At 34.8% G+C, this 18160-nt stretch overlaps 1 protein-coding gene across 3 annotated transcripts in view; it reads right to left on the minus strand.

Annotated features, from left to right (window-relative positions):
* Epm2a (EPM2A glucan phosphatase, laforin) overlaps nucleotides 1-18160 on the minus strand; it is a 75128-nt gene that overhangs the window by 40449 nt on the left and 16519 nt on the right. For all 3 annotated transcript variants that reach the window (XM_015497879.2, XM_048799484.1, XM_048799493.1), the window contains exon 2: nucleotides 15918-16092. In XM_015497879.2, coding sequence (XP_015353365.2) covers nucleotides 15918-15979 — 62 coding nt within the window. In that variant the 5' untranslated portion in view covers nucleotides 15980-16092. The remainder of the gene's footprint in view (nucleotides 1-15917; nucleotides 16093-18160) is intronic.

The raw sequence follows: 18160 nt of genomic DNA on the forward strand, positions 1-18160 counted from the left end.
ACAGCAGCACAATTCATAATAGCCAAACTATGGGACCAGACTAGGTGTCCTTCAATGGATGGATGGATAAAGAAAATGTGAAATATCCCAACAGAGTTTTATTCAGCCATAAAGAAGAATGAAATTATGTAACTTGCAGAAAACTGGATGGAACTTGAGAGCATTATGTTGAACTAAATAAGCCAAACTCAGAAAGTCAAGGGTTGTATTTTTCTCTCATATGAAGAAGCTACAGGGGAAAACGGGGAGAGGAGATATCTGAAAATAGAAGGGAAACCAGTAGTATGGAAGGGGACCAGGGGAAGAAAGGAGGAGATGGAATGGGGAAGAACTCGGGGAAGAAATGGACCAAATTATATTATATATTGTGCGCATGTATTGTGAACATGTAACAACAAATCTCACTACTATATATGACTATAGTATATAATAGGATATATAGTATAGTATATATAGTATACCAATTAAAAATTCGAAGAAAAGAAATCCTAACTTGCAAGGTGGTAGTGTTAAGAGGGAAGGTTTTCGGAAGTTGTCTCGAACTGAGAAATAAATTTCTGTTGTTCACAAACTTCAGTATTTATGGTATTTCATTGTAGCATCCCAGATGGACTGACAGGTTCTGCAATTTGCTAGATCTCACTGGGCCCAGCATAATGTTGTACTCACAACAAAGATTCATTACAAAGAAAAGATACACAGCAAAATCAACAAAGGAGAAAAGGACACAGGGAGAGGTCTGGAAGAAACCTGGTGCAAGGTTCCTGGAGTCCCATCCCAGGGGAACTGCCCAAAGCGCTTTCAACTCCTCCAAGTGTGGCAACACGGGGTAAGTGCTTCTACCAGAGAAGCTCCCTGGAGGCTCTCTGCCAATGGTTTTCGCTGGTCGCAAGTAGGTAGGCACCCTCACCTAGCAGGTGCCAAAGTTCTAGACTCCTGAAAAGCAGGCAGGTGTTAGACACCAACACATTCTTTGAACAGTTTAGGTACACAGAGCCACCTTTGTCATTTAGGGTATGTGCTTTGTTTTGTGTAGGGAGCTATTAACCAAATACCAGGGACCAGAAAAAGGCCACCGTTTTATGCAGGCCTTTCTAATAGGCAGTTTCAGGACTGCTCTTTTCTTCAGAGTGAACATGAAGCACTCAACCACTTTCATCTCTTGAGTTTCCCTTATGATCTGAGATTGATTGACTATAAGAGTCTATAATTCTGTTTCTAATTTTCTTATAATTTAGATTTCTTGCTCTTCTCCATTCCCTACTGTCCAATTACCCACACACAAAAAAATTATACTGTTCATAATTAGTTACACCTGGAAACATCACTGCCTTTGAGTTTCCAACAATATGTAGTAGATTCTGACAGCCCAGAGACTCAAAAGGGAAGAAGGCATTGTGCCTGATGGTGGCCAAACTACAATTCTGTAGCAATTCAGTTGTCATCTCCTCCACTCCACCCTGTGACACCACACATGACCTACTGATGAATTTCAAAAGCTTTGAATAAGTTCCAGGGTGGCAAAGAATAATAAAACATTAAACTTCACAAAGTTCACCACTCTATCTACACCCGTAAGCATTTTTTATATACAAATAGCATGCTAAAAGCAGTAAACAGATATGAAGCTAAATTCAGATGTATATCCTTCCCTGTAGCAGTAGATACTCTTCTTTTAAGGGAAAATTAAGATGTATCACTGAACTTTAAAATCAAGTAAGCAATGTGTAGGTACCGAGGCTGGGAATTTAACAGTCAATGAAACGGGAAAGGTCTCTACCCTCACTCCCAGAAAAGGACTCACAGAGATGATGGCATTAGAGATGGAGCCGGTCAATATCAGAACAGAGCAACATGGTGACATGATAGCAACAGGTAAGAATAGGAGACAAGGTTCTAAGGTCAAAGGATCTATATGCAGCTGGATAGGTTGGTTCCCCAATCCAATGTGTCTATTTATGCTATTAAAGTCATAATGCCATGCACAGTATTTGAGGTTTAAAAAAATCTCTGAACTACATGACTCTTTTAAAGTTGTTTGATAGTCTGGCAGCATGGAATTTACCCAGCCTTATAAATAAAAATAGGCAGAACTCAATATTTCACTGCTCAAGGTAAAACATTCTCTTTATTCTTATTTATGTTTATCAACTTATTTTTAGGAAAAGCTAGTTTTTTTTTCCTTTTTGCCTACTAATAAAATAAGACAGGATTTGTGGTAGAGAATTTCAATAATAAGTTTATAATCAACAAAAAAATTGAAGATAAATCACAATAAACAAGAGAATGTACCCATGGAGGTATATACCTCTCCCCACCCTCTCTCTCTCTTTGGATTTTGAGAATTTAATCCTTCTGATTTCTTCTCTTTCCAGAAAGGACTTGTAAAGTTTTTTACAGATGCCCTCCTTCCTACGAAATGGACAGGATTTATTCTCACCATTAGGGTGTACTTAGCTTTTCTTGGGGGCTCTAGCCTTTTTTTCATTTATACTCTTCTCTATTCCTGTTCTTTAATTTGCTCCTTTTTCTTCTATACTCTCTCTCTCTTAAAAATTTGATCCATGTTAACGGATCTGACTTTTACTCTAAGCAGCATTTTTGTAACAACCTGTTTGGTCAATTGGGATCTGAGGCTATCACAGGCCAGATTTTTACTAGAATTTTAGGAGCAGAGTGCAGCCTTTAAAGATTTTCAAGTTCACCCTAAGGACCAATTTCTTTCTCTAATCAGAAGACTGTCATTTAGCTCTTAAAACAGTAGAAGATTTACAATCTCTGTCCCCAGAGTCTGCCAGACTCAGGCATCCAGCACTCAGGTTATACATCTCTTTGGACTGCCCTTCAACTTTGTCCTAAACTAAGAAGACTGAATTCCCATCAGCTTAGTACATCATAATACGTGTTCACTTCCTACATGTCTGGAATAAAACTTCTTTATTTTCTCTGAGTTACACTAGGTATGTTTATGTGCACTCCATATTTACCATTTTGATTTTTTAAAACCTATTTACATTAGCCAGAAAGCAGCCAGACAAATATCTTTAAATAAGTTGAAGAAATTAGTTAAGTCAATGAGATAAAATACATGATGCCCAAGCTGGAGAGCAAATATGGTCTGCATCTATCCAAGCATGCAGTCATATTTTACCCTCTCTTTATTTTGCATTTTAATTATAGATATGTTCCATTAAATGACTGACCTGTTCTGTACTCTATAACATTTTTAAAATTTATGGGCTTCTTATTTTTAATGAGGAGCTGTAGTTTAGATTCACCATTTACAACACAATAGCTGACTTTTGCTCCTAAACTCATTATTTTTCCTTCTCATTACTATTACTACAACTTTGAGATGATTTCAGCCTGAAAGTTATTATTGCTTTTTATTTCTAAAAGCAAAAATCCCAGCAGATGTTGTTCCTATTCTTTTCATTTAAAATACTACCAAAAAGCCTTTATTTCAGTTTTATTTTGTAATGGCATAATGTACTGAATTCCAGATGAACATTAAGTTGTTTTCATTAAAATTCAATTCATAATTAAGCAATTTTTAGAAACCTAGTTTGCATGCACATGCCTTATTAGGCTATTCCACAAACTTAAATATGTATAAAAGGCTATTTTGCCTTTTATAAGTTAAAGTAGTAAAAAGCCACAATAGTTTTCTGATTTCATAATTCAAAAGTGGCTTTGATTTTAACTGAATTAGTTAACTGTTATTTTAAATTATTATTTTAATTGTGGTAGTTTACAGAGTGCAGTGTGTTAATTCAAAACGTGTATATAATTAATTATAGAATGTAGTTAACATTTCCATCTCCTTAGCTTTTTAATAACATATAACAGCTGTTCCTATTTTGGGGGGTTCAGTGTGATATTCCATCACATGTACAAAACACGAACTGAGCAAGTCAGTGTGATTTGACATTTCCATGTCCTTCCCATTGCTTTTTGTTTGGAGCCCCTAAGCTGCTCTCTTGAGGTTATTCATAAAATATATTCTAATTCAATACGAACCATAGCCCTCCATTCTTCTGCAGAACACAAAAACTTACTATAAGAACTTCTACCCATTTGTCCCCATTATCTAACCTCCCACTATTCCTCCTCCCCACCCTTCCCAGCCTCTAATAGTCACTATTACACAATCTGATCATCTTTTTCTTAAAACACCCACATATGAAGGAGAACATGTGGAATTTGTCTTTCTGCATCCAACTTATTTCATTTAACATGATGTCCTCTGCTTCTCTACATTTTGCTGCATCTGACAGGACTTCATTACTTTTATAGCTAAATAAACTCCTTTATGAGAAAACACACTCCCTGTGAGGCTCAGACTCCCAGCGTTGGCCTCACCTGCACATGCATTGCTGAGTGCCACATGATCATGCCACTGGAATATGCAATGTCACTTATTGATCTTGCCAATGGATTAGGTGCCTTCATATAAAGGCCTGTATTTGACCTCTATTTTCCTGTAATGTTCAGAATTATTTGTTTCTGAGCTTCCTTTTCCCTATATAAATTCCAGAAAGATTTTTCAAATCATAAAGTTGGATATCTTTGAAAATTAAATAACATAAGAGACCTTTTTACTAACTTGAACACTTCCAATGGAGATGTGATAGAATATCAGCCACTTGACTTACAAACCTAAAAAGATTAATACAAGTAATTTCTTAGGAACTATTACTATGTCTTGGGTCAAAAAAGTCTACTACAAAATTTTTAAGGCTATGTTGATCCAAAGATCATAATGCCCATCAATTAGGTTTCTGTATGGTACCTGAGATTATTATCCAACCAGCCTTCCAACACTCAGCAAGACAGGCTTTTCACTGCACAGAGGATGGGGTTGGCAGGGGAGGGTTCAAGTAAACCTCCACACAAATCATGCTCTGGTGTCATGCAAGGTAACACTCCTATACTATTCAACAATCAGTGAGATTTTATGTTTTTTAATAATAACGAAATTCTAAAACACAATTTTCAGATAGTGTTATTCTTTACCTGGAAACCTTTTTCTGTACTTCAGTAGAATAATTATGGAAAAGATCTTATTAGGATGAAAAAATAAGAAGGTGAGATAAATAAAACTTTTATTAACTTCCTATTTCATGAAATTTTTCAGTACCATGATCTTCTATTCCTTAAATAAAGTTGTTTCTGGCAATTAAATCTTCACTAAATTTTTAAAAGCCAAGTCATATTTTAAATGTAGTGAGATTTAAACAATAATGCAAGAACTTGATTAATTCAAGACCACTTTTTTTAAAAAGTTGGAAAATCACAGAGGTTTTTTTTTTTTTTTAAGTTACGTTTACAGGTAACTTAACTGCATTAAGATTTCCATAGTAATGCTTATTTTATTTTCTTCTACCACAGGACTGTTAGTTTCTGAAAGCAACTAGGTCTTGCTTAATTCTGAATCCCTCCTATCTAGTTCCTGGCAGAAAACAGGCAGTAGGCACTCCAAACATATTTGATGAATGAACGAAGGAATGGAATAAAACCAGGTCAGTCACCTCATTACCATATTAAGAAGAGAAAGTACAAAATGTTTCACATGTTTTAGATGAGTACTTCAATGCTATATTGAATCCAGTTAACAAAGTATTAAGAAGACAATGAGAAAAAAAGGGGGGGTGGGGGCGGGAAGAGTCATACAATGGAGAAAAAGGGACAGGAAGAAATGGAGGGAGTTATCAGAGATTGGGAGACAGGGCACAGACACAGAGGGAGAAGGAAAGCTGGGGTGGGAGCCAGAGAGAGAGAGTAGACTAGAAGTACAGAAAATGGCAAAGAAATAGAAAAATAAGGTTGGTATCAAGTATGCACAAATTAGATGGATAGGAGTGCATTGCTAGGTAGAGTTGTTATATGAGCCACCTAACAATCTACGGTTCACAGGCTGTTTAAACTTCTCATTATTCACTGTTTTGAGATTATTTCTTTCTCCTACCCTTTATTTTTCCAAGTCATAGCAGCAATGACCAGCAGGGACCAAAAACATTCCTCAGGTATCACTCATTCAGGGGAGAGAGAGATCCTGTCCTGCAGCTCCTTCCTGACTGTGTCTACTTGCCCAAAGGGGAGGGAGTCCTTTCACAAACTGAAGAATGCCTTTGTGATATAAATAAATACCATACTACTGCCTCATTATGTAAGTTGAAAATTTTGAACAATACTTAACACAATACTGGGCACATGATATATAATCAAAATATCACTTCCAAGTTTTCTTTTTTTCAGTAGGGAATACTGTTAAACAATCTCATGAAATTTTGAAAGGACATTTTGAAATGTGATGCTGTAATGTTCACATCTATTTCTATAATCAATTAACTACACAACACTTGATTTTATGACACCATTTGTATCCTCCCTTTTCCTCCTCCATGATTTAATTTAAAATATTTGATTTGATTATCTTGAATTATAAGACAGCTCTGGAAACCTCATCAACTATAAACAGCGATTATTCTGGTCGAAGACCACTGATGGATGAATGTGATCACTGACCTCTATTAGAATGGTTCTTTCACATTCGCTGCATCCTGGGCTTTATTTTCTTTGGAAACATACGAAGTAATAAAAACTCATTGCTATGGTTATAAACAATGAGACACACAAAAGGTCATACTTTCAAACTTCTGCTTACATCAGAAACCACAGATTATTCAGAGGGAACTTTTAAGGAACAAAGCATACTTCAGAAGGAAATGGGTTTTTAAAAATTGTTCATTCTACTTTCACAAAAGAGTTGACTAAAAAGCAGCCACATCCAGACAAGAAGTCTGTTCCTTCCTTCTGTAGCATGTTGTTTCTTTCTTCTGTCCTTGGTCCTTTTTACTTCCTAAAAATCAACTGTAAATATACAAGTCACTTTATAGGTAAAAATGTGCTTTGCTTAGTCCAAAATTGATTTCTGATCATTTGTATAAACCTATTTTTTTGCAACAAATCATCATGTTTTCAATCAATTTATCATTTATGAGCTGTTTAATTTTCTTTCCTGATTTTAGCATGAGGTTTCTCTTCATTCCTAAAATTAGACCAAAGAATAGTCTAAAAATTGTTAAAGAAAAACAAGCCATTCAATATTTTTTTGAATACAGTACGGAAACATTACTGAGGACCATTGTAAAAGGTATAGGGATCACAGCAATGAGACCTTGCAGTGGGGTACAGAGATTGGGCTCAACTCCAAACACAGCATGGGCAAAAGGGGATTTATAGCCAAGAAGCAGAAAAAGGGTGAGTGGAAGGAAAATTGACTAAAAAGGGAATTTCAGGGGTCAGGGGATTCTGGCTAACTGACCTAACAGGATTCTTGCTAAAGACAGGCCAGGGTGATCAGACATTACCCGGAGGTGAAGAAGGACAAGGAACCTGATCATATATGGTGATCAATTAAATAGGATGAGAGGTTTTTGCTAAATTGATTTAGGGTTCTTTGTTACAACTGGATTTTATAAGGATACTCACAGATAGGCCTAATCCTTAGTGAGGTCACCAGTTAAATAAACTCTCCTATTAGAGCAAATACATCTCTGAACTTTGAACTACATGAGCTTTAAAATTGACTAGTGAAAGTAACCAGAATTTTTATGTCAGTTATTTATAGTCAGATTTGTATTTTGAACAGAAGTGGATGGTTAAATGCTCTAGAAGAAAATGGAGGTCAAGAGTTAAGAGGCAAGAGGAATCTGGAAAGCATAGCTCTGCCACTTCTCAGCTTTTCTGACCTCAGAGCAAATCCTCTGCACTCTTGGTCTCTACTTTGCCCATCCGTATATGGAGGGGATGCTGAGCAATGTTCTCTGTCTCTCAGAGGCAGAACTACTCAAAGGTTCTAACACACTGTTATGACTTTACTTCCCTGATATAATTCTTGTATAAAATCTAATCTACTCCCTGCTTTCAAGACTCTGGATCCTAGGGTCCTTCCTCAGCATCCTGTAACACATATCATGTTACCAGGGGTAGAAAAAAACTATTTCATGATGGAATGGAGAGCCTGTGCAAGTTGTGTGTGTGTGTGTGTGTGTGTGTGTGTGTGTGTTTTGATACACTTGATACTTTTTCAGGGTGATGTTCACACATGCTAATCAATTAAACTAACATGTCATCACTATTGATTCACTTATCAAGAACAAGAAGTCTATGTGACATTCAAAAATAAAAATAAAAAGGATTTAGGAAAAGAAGGATGTAAAAGGCATTTTAAAACTTATCAAAACACAAAAATAAAGATCTTCCATTAAAAAAAAAACAGGTTGTGAACAGAAAAGTAATAAGGCCTTTATGATACAGAAATAGCCAACTTCAAAACTGATTCTCACATCTAGGAAGTATCATACGCATTTTGAGTAATTTATAAAATTGATCCTTCCACCCTAAGTTTGATGATCCTTGTACTCTGTTCAAAGAGGAGACTGTAATCTAAGAAACTATTAATTTTAAGACAATTTAAATAGCTATAATCAATAACTAGCAATGTTTCCTAACTATACCAACCCTCAGAAAATAAGATAAAAGCATCCTCTGATGTGTTCATGGACTCTTAACACAAAAAAGACAGACAGGGCTTCCTGAAGTGGATCTTCCATAATTGTTGGCATAATATATTTAATTCTAGCTACAAAAAAAAAATAGGATACAAAATCCCAACCTTTCATAATTCCATTTTAGCATGTTACTTAGACTTCGTAATGATCTGACTACAGTGACATAGAAAACTCTAGATAAAGGCTATGTGAGTTTACCATACCAAAAAAACAAAGAAACAAACAACAACAACAAAAAAAACCCTGTCCACCTTCTGTATTCATTTCATGTGAGAAAATAACTTTTTTGGTTGTCATGGCAACTATAATATAATATTGTAATAAATATTGGAATTGGGACAATCTTATAAAAATTGAAATTCATGATCAATACATTTCCATTCCATTAGTCACACTATCTAGACCTCTCATTCAAACCTAAAACTCTCTTCTCACTCTCCTTGAGACCTTGCTTCCTACTTCACAGAGGCAATCACAAAATGAACTTCCATGTGCTCTCACTACCACAGGGACCTAGTGCATCCCCACCTGACTTCTCCTCCACCCTCCCATGCCCAGGGGAGAATCTGCTTGTTCTCCTGGATTCGGTTCACTGTTGATAAATTTTGCACATATAGTTCTCCACTTTCTCCTCTTAATCACTGTTTTTTCCCATTCTATGTCCACAATAGCACTCTTTTTATAAATGACTTTTCCCTATCTTACATACCCTCATTTCTCTGCTTTGTTCTCTTTTGTAGTAAAATTCCATATTTTATAGTGATCTTTTTACCTACATAATGACTTATGAATCTAATTGCCTTAATTTAGTGATAAAATAGTCCTTCTTCTTGCTATCAAGCCTATAGGCACACCTGAGGTCTGACAATCAGACTCTCCCATCTCCCTCTTATTCACCAGTGATCAAGACATTTCAATCACAATTTAAATAACAATGCTGCTGAAAATACATGAGGCAGCACAGAATCCAGCTGCTTCCTTTATAATTGTACTGGTTCCATAACAGCACTATTAGCAAAACCAATGTCTTCTTATGCTTTAGCAAAGAGGTCCTAAGAAACAAGAATGAGACTATGTTTACATTAGGCCATGTTGTCATTTGAATACTAATATCTATCACTAACATTTTTCCTTGGATTTATTGTTGAAAATAAATCATCCCTAATAATTATATGCATAATATATTTACTTAAAATATTTAAAAGTTTTATGTAAAATATATTTTTAAAGAATAAGAAGAAAATCTACCAACTAAACTGACCTTATAAAATATGGACAGCATTCTTTAGATAGGGAAAAGAAACTCTCACACACTAGTTAATATTCAATAAAAAATAAATGTGGCCTCATCAGAGAAACTCAACAAGAAAGAGGAGCCTGTCGTTTACCTCCCCTGCTAGCATGGACAATTACAATCTTTTAAGGTTTAAAAGAATTTCAAATCATTCCGTCAGATGCAAATATCAATCAAAACTACATTTCTCCCTTGTATATGTATGACTACACTACTGGTGTGACACTGCACAGAGAAATAAGTTGTGCTCCTTTTGTGTACAATCTGTCAAAATGCATTCTACTGTCATGTATAACTAATTAGAACAAGTTTAAAATTTTTTTTAAATGTAAAAACTTTCTTTCTCCTTTGATCAATAATATCCTAATTTTGAACTATAGAATTAGGAAAATATAAAATTATATTATATAAAATTAGTAAATAGGTTCTGTTTCGAATTTTGTGGCTATTTTCTATGTAGCCCCAAAAGGAATTCTTGTCAAAGTTTGATTATAAATGTAATGTAAAAATCATAAATAGAATGTTAAAAAAGTCATTATATAAGAAGCTTATACAATCTTATTAAAGATTATTGTATACTGACTTAAAAATATATGTATTTCTAAATATAATATCCCATAGAATTGGACTGACAATAAAACTGAAGGAAATCAGCACATAGAAGCAGCACTAGCATTTGGTCCCTGGATCTGAAACCAGAGAAGCTGACACAGAGTGTAGTCATTTTTAGGTCAATATAACATGTTGGCAAATGTCACATAAGCCTAAGCTTTCGAAATTAGCATTAACCTTTAATCGTTTCCAGAACTGCCTTCAGTAGTCATCTAGCTCAACCAGCTCACTTCGCAAATTAGGGACTAAATTTCCAGCACTATTAACAGGTTTGTCCCAAGGTTACCCAGGAGGAAATAAGAGAACTGGGGCTAGAACCCAAGTTCCTTATTCTGTCTCCAAAGCAATTAATTTCATTCACTTCAGAAGATGTGCCAGATAAAACAGTATTTTAAAATGTGCAAAACTACTGTTCTGCAGAGTTCAAGGTGATTTGGAATTTCAAAAATCACTGTACATCTTTTCATTATCAGCTAAAGGGGCTATGAAATATAAGCAAGCTTTTACAATTCATTTTCTAAATTGTAACATTTTTGAAGAATCTAAAATGCAATGTTCATTAAGTCTAATTTATGTCTCTTGAAGTTGTTCAATAGGTAATAAACCTTTTCAAGAAATAGAAATTGCAGTCCTTTACCACTAATGTCTCATTAAACTTAGTTATCTGTGTCTTTAATGCAAATTCATTTTTTAGCATGACAAAAGTTCTGTTGATGAGAGAAGTCTAGTTTGGTACTATGCATAGCCTGAATATGGAAGTGTACATTGATTGTCAAAATCCCTGAATCTGAACATTGAGGGGTAGTGAAATGTTCTCTTGTAAATGACACATTTTCTGGCAGCCCTGGTGTGCTTGGAATATTCCAATGGTACACCTGTTGTCCAGGCCAAGTACTGAAAATACCTCTGTTTACTCTCAAAAGTATCTTATTTGACAAAATTGCTTGATCACCCTAATGATGCTCTTTCACACCTCTGTACATTCACACTTGATAGTTTGACCTTGATTTCTCATTCCCAAATGTTCTCCCGAAAAAAAAAAAAATCATTCACATTTGCAATCAAGTTCGACTTCCTCATAAAGATTTCCTTGTACTAATGACTTCTGTCTTTCATTACACTGCATATAAAATTCGATTACAGCCACTATTTCATTGTATTACAGTGTATATGCCTGTCTTCCATGAGGGCATGGGTCCCTTGTGAGCAGGGATTAGTGTCTCTCTATCTTTGTCCAGCACTCAACACAGGCCACAGAGAATCATGCACACAATTCCCACTGAATGAATGAATTTATCATATACTCTATTATACAAAATTTAAGTGTTAGATATTTATATTCTTGAAAGTCTTGGCATGTTGAAGGATGATTCAATTCTGGTATGATTTATATCATAAAAGATATAACCATAAAAGAATTCTAGGCATAATTCCCTGCCTAAATGTATACAAAAAAGTGTTAGTTTGCATTTATAAATTCTTAGGTGAGCTTTAGTAACTATTATTACATATGCTCAAACATGTGTGTATCAGTAGCTAAGAAAAATTCACACAGATGAAAATGGCAGGGAGCTAGCAATTAGGTGTTTTCAATTTAATAGTAAAATGCACGAATGTCTTCTCAGTTCTTGTCTTTTAAACTGAATGAACAGTTTTATCTTGTTCAGTTTCAACTGAGGGTGAACTGTGGAGGGAATATTTAAGGGGAGCTAGAATAAAATGACTGATGGGGGAGCTGGGGTTGTGGCTCAGCGGTAGAGTGCTTGCCTAGCATGTGCAGGATGCTGGGTTCATTCCTCAGCACCACATAAAAAATAAAATAAAGGTACTGTGTCTAACTACAACTAAAAACAAAATATTTTTTAAATGACTGATGGTACAAAGAAATATTCCTTTTCCATTTTAAACTTCTGTCTTTGTTGGACTAATTACAGTGCCCTCAAGCATTTGTGTATATAAGAATTACGATATGTTGAAAATTAAGATTCCCAAGACTTGGCGGGACCCAAAATTCTATCCTTAAAAATCAATCATTCCACCCAATTGATTTCTATATATGTGATTTCAAGATTGAACTGCGAAACACACTGAAATGTAATGGGACTCCTTAAAGTAAACACATGGCACAGGTCCACTATAAAGAATCGTTATTTAATTACCAAGTTCCTGGTTGTTTCCACTACAGAGCTAAATAGAGGAACAAAGAATATTTGTGAGATCTAAAACTGTTAAGTTTGATATCTTGTCCGTTCATATGTACATAGGCATGTGTGTATAAGATGTATTACATATACATTAAACTCCAGATATAAATACTTATATACCAATCCCTCCATGTCTGTGAATGAACCATTCCAGGACCTCCATTAGATATCAAAATGTGCAGATGCTCAAGTCTCTTATGTACAGTATTTGCACATAACATCTTCTGCAATCCTCTAGATTACTTACTCTATTAAAACAGGTGTTATATTATTGAGGAGAAAATGGCAAAAAAAAAAAAGCCTGTAAATATTCAGTACTAACCCAACTTTTTCCAAACATTTTTGATGCACAGTTGTTTGAATCCATAGATGTGGATACTATATATATGGAGGATTGACAGCATACATATTATATATTACACATAATTTGTTACAAATTGTGAATACATTTTACATGTTATTATATAAAACAGGTTGAATTATCTGAGAAGTCAGTAGGATAGAGACTTAGATGTAAAACCAAGTTGCTTTAAAGACAGTAAAGGAACACAAACTTTCTTTCATAGTTGAACTAGTATGAACTATGATTCTTTCTAACCTCACACATAGCTTTCATACTATCCATGGAAGCTGAAAATAAATCTCCTTTAATAAAAAGTTGAAATATCTATTCAAAGGGGCACACTCTACAATGGATCCTCTTTGTCCTTTCATTCAGGGTGGAAGGAGGAGTGCCCAGGCAGACTGTCTGGAGCTGGGTGTTATGGAAGACAAGATCTGCTCGTACACCACCGCTTGCAGGCACTACTCTCAGAGGCAGAGAAACCAACAATAGTAGAGAAACTCACAGCAGCCACCTGTAATAATTCACTTATCTTTTCATACAATAAATATGAACAACTAAGAATTACCAGCTATTTATAAACTAACAACACAAAAGAAAAAGCTCAAAATAAAGAAAAACTGATTCAGGAGGAAACAAGATTGCTCCAGTGAGAGAAGAGATCTTTAGCCAGTGGCACATTCCTGTCATCTGGGCCTCTTGGGAAGCTGAGGCAGGAGGATGGCAAGTTCAAACCCAGCCTCAGCCACTTAGCAAGGCCCTACGCAACTTAGTGAGACCCTGTCTCAAAATTAGAGAGAGAGAGAGAGAGAGAGAGAGAGAGAGAGAGGAGATCTCTAATTCTTGTAAGTATTCTAAGAAAGATGCATGAATATATCCATTCATAAACAGGAACATACCAACATTTCAAAATGGAATGACACTAAGTAAGAGTCCATGAAAATTAAGAAATAATTACCAAAATGAAGAAAAATATTCTGTATTTTCCAGTTGGGGAAAAAATGAAGAAAGCCCCCAAAATGTAAAGTAATAAAATAATATTCTTCAATATAAAAGTTGAAGAATAAAAAATAAATCCAACAGGTCCAATACCAATCTAAGAAACATCAGTAATAACAAAGAACAAAGATAATGAAAGGACAAAAAATAATCATATAGCAGAAGTTTCTAGAGTCTAAGACATGACTCTCCCAGATAAAAGGATTCAGTAAATGCATTCAGGAAAAATGAAAAACATCCTGTACACACATGCTCATTAATGTCAGCGTGTCTTAACAGGTGCTCCTCATTCTTCTCTTGGACCCTCTGCTTCTGCTTGACTCCTACACTGTGTGGACCCAGAGCTCAGTACTTTCACTGCTTCTCTTTAACTCTTCTATATTTCCCTCTTTTGATCTCATGTAGACTTTTAATATTATCTATATAGTGAAAACTTTGTGTTTTTTATCTCCATTTCCAACTTCTCCCTCAAATTCCTGATATCAAACTGATTTTCTTTCTGTCATCTAACAGACTAAAATATATGACTAAAATAGAATTTTCATACCAGTGTCTATTCCAAATCTCTACCATAAAGTCTTCCACATCTCAATAGGCAGCAACACCATTAATTCTGTTCCTTACCCCATAAAATCACAGTCACCTTTAACTCCTCTCTTCCTCATACTATGCAAGGTTAGCAAAAAACATGAATTTGTAGAAAAGTTGTGTTCAAGAAGAATAGGAACTCCTTAACACTGTGATGAAGTTGCATTTTCTCTCTCTACCTCTTATGCTCTGTATTGATTATATCTCTCATTCAAAGCAAAACATTTTTTAAAAATGAGAATTCATTTCCTTGCTGATAGTATAGACATTGCATATTCTATTATAAATAAACTTACATAATGTTTTAAATTTTGGATATTGTTTTATGTTTCAAATCATCAAAGTATAAAAGACATCTCTATTTGCTAAATTAAATGTATAGTCTATTAATTTTAAAAACATAAAAGTAAAGAAAGCAGGAGTTAGCTGAAAGCAGAGATAAAAACAATCTAGGATTGAAAAATCTCTGCAATTAAAAAGTAGAAAATCACAAGGCACAGTCAAAAATTGATGGGTCACAAAATAGAAATTTTATGAAGGTATGTAACAATGGAATTACTTTATTATGTCAATAGAAATTAGAATGAGAAGGGAGGGTAAAGCATAAAAGACAGAAACTTCTCACATGTAATAAAGGGAAATCAATCACTATTTTAAATTAATATATCAAAATAAAGTATATGCATCTTATTTAAGACGCCAGAACAATCATAAAGAGGTTAAAAATAATCACTTCTGATGAGTAGGGAGAGAGGAAAGTGCAATGAGCCTTACTTTTCATTTAGCATCCTCTTTAGTGTTTGAATTTTTACTACGGTATATATTGCCATTATAGTAATTAAATGAACAATTCATAAATATTAATAAATAATAAAGCAAATAATCACATTCAATCTAGTTTTTATGTCTTGCTTACCACAAACACTCACTTGAATACACTTTTATGAGACAGCAATTTGTATTTCACTGTTAGTCAGTGGCATAAAGGATACAAGTGCTGATCTGGGCTATTTTAGTGTCCTTTTCCTTTTTCTCCTCACTATCTCAAGGCAGAAATTGGCTAACTACTGTCCTGTCCAAATATGATACCAGCATATATATCTAGTAAAATAATAGTATAAAAACTCGTTTACATCTAGAATAAAAAGAGCTCACACACTGATTCACTGTAACTCCTGAGGGCACCGCAGGCCTATAGACCCCTCCAAAGACACTGCGGTTTCAGGACAGCAAATGTTCCCATAGTCCTGGTGCCACCTCTTGTCCTACTTTCATGCTTACAAACATGGCAGTATTTTTACCTTGAATAATGCATAGCTTGGTGGCCTGCAATATTAAAATAGAAGTCTGTGGTGTGCTTCATCTCATTGGTGTGTCCAGTGGCCTCAATCCAGTGTCCTATGGGGAGACAATAAATGCCATCCACCAAATTGTTTTCATTGTAAGTACAGCAACGGTCATGGTGAGGTCCATTGCCTAGAATAAGAACAAATGACAAATGGAGCAATTAAATCAGTGTTTTGCTTAAACAACCTCCAATGGCTGATGCAAGATTAATAGAAAGGTGAAAATAAACACAAAGCTGCAAATAGAGTGGACTAAAAGAGCAACTGGAATTTGTAAGGAGTTACTTATGAAAATCACAGGATTTTAAGCTTCTTTTGAGTACATGAGTTTAAACAAATAATACATATTAACTCTTTCAGAACTTCATGGTACCTTTCAGTGCCCTAAGAGTCCAACTGTCAATTATTTTGCAGCCTAGTAACCTGCTGAAAAGGGTTTTTAAAGCCATTTATGCTCCCATGTTATATAATTTTGTCTTCATGGTAAACAAATTTATGACTAAAATCATAATAAAGTTCAAATAATAAATGGATAAATATAAATAAATACATTTAAAACAATTTTTTAAATGAGCACATCCAATCTAATTTGCAGGTAAAATAGGGGTTGATAAGGTAACGAAGTCTCACAGAAATTAACAAGCTTACCCAAAGTCATGGAACTACCAGTAGAAGAGTGAGTAGCAACCTGATTCCCCTAATACTCCCTGTGAAGGCAATTCATACCTTCATGTATTCTCTACCCATATCATACACACAGATGCACCATCTTCCTTCTAAGGCCATGAACCATAGGAGATAGAGACAGAAGAACATGACTCTGACAACCTCATTTGCCTGCTTCACAATGCTGTCCCATGTCAACTACACTAGATGCTGTTGTCTGAAGGTTTGAATTCCTCCCAAAGCCATGTTGAAATCAGAACCTGTAAGGTGAAAATATTAGGATCTGGGGCCTTTAGGAGAAGATTAGGTCATGAGGACAGAGTCCTCATGAATTGTTAGTGCCCTTATAAAGAGGCCCAGAAAGATTCCTCACTCCTTCTACCATATGAGAACACGGGAAGTATGTACCATCTGTGAACCCAACAGTGATTCCTCAACAGACACTGAACCTGTTGGTGCCTTGATCTTAGACTTTCCACATCCAGAATTATGAGAAATAAATTTCTGTTGTTTTGAAGCCCTTTATTTGTGGTATTTTGTTATATAGCATCCCAAATGATCTAGATAGCCTTAATTACTACGAAAATTCCAAAATTTATACATTGTTTATTAAATCTTATGTGACCATCCCATTTCCAATCATTCCTTTCTTCATTACTGCCATAGATTATAATAAGAACTTATAAACAGAATAAATGTCTGAGTGGTTTACAGGAAAAAAGTCACATTTTCTATGAATATAAGAATTTAATTGATTTACTACTTTGTTCCATCTTACAAAATACTTAACCTCAACTTTCTGGAACACAAAATCTAAGTAAAATCCTTTAAGTGACTGGGCAATTCTCTGAAATATAACTCTTTTTCATCAGCTAGAAGTCATAACATGACTCCCTTAATAAATAATTACTGATCTTCCTAGATCTGAATCCTCTTTTTTCTCTTAATAGCTACAAGGCACTACAACACTTCTCCATTAACCCTGATATTTAATAGATGATAGTCAAACCACACTAGTAACCCCACTTGTACAAGTATATCCAAAAAAAATTAGTAGCAAGAGTAAAAATACACAGGGAGATACATGTTTATACCAATACTATTTTAATAGCAAATACTTTATGTAAATACTTTCACTCTTCCATACATTTAGTAAGAGATACTATGCTAGGTCATGGTAAGGATTTAGGTATGTACAGTAAGAGCTATTTTAAAATTCTGAAAATTTTATCAAGCATGTGTGTGACCAGATTTTTATTTTGAAAAGAACTTTCTGGTTACAGAATAAAAAACTGGCTCAAGAACAATGAGACAGAAGTGAAGAGAGCATTTATGAAACTACTACATTAGTCGTAGGAGGGGATAATGAAAGCTTGTTAGTAGAAATAGAAAGAATTAGGTAGATTCACACAGGAAAGGCCATAGGACTTGATGAATAATGAGACATGGGAAAGTGGAGAAGAAAAGGAATCAATAACAAGTCCTGAACTTGTAATGAATATAAATCAATAGACAGTAGGTAGTACCATATG

The sequence above is a fragment of the Marmota marmota genome, unplaced genomic scaffold (genome assembly GCF_001458135.2).
Source record: "Marmota marmota marmota unplaced genomic scaffold, marMar, whole genome shotgun sequence".
Classification (NCBI taxonomy): Eukaryota; Metazoa; Chordata; class Mammalia; order Rodentia; family Sciuridae; genus Marmota; species Marmota marmota.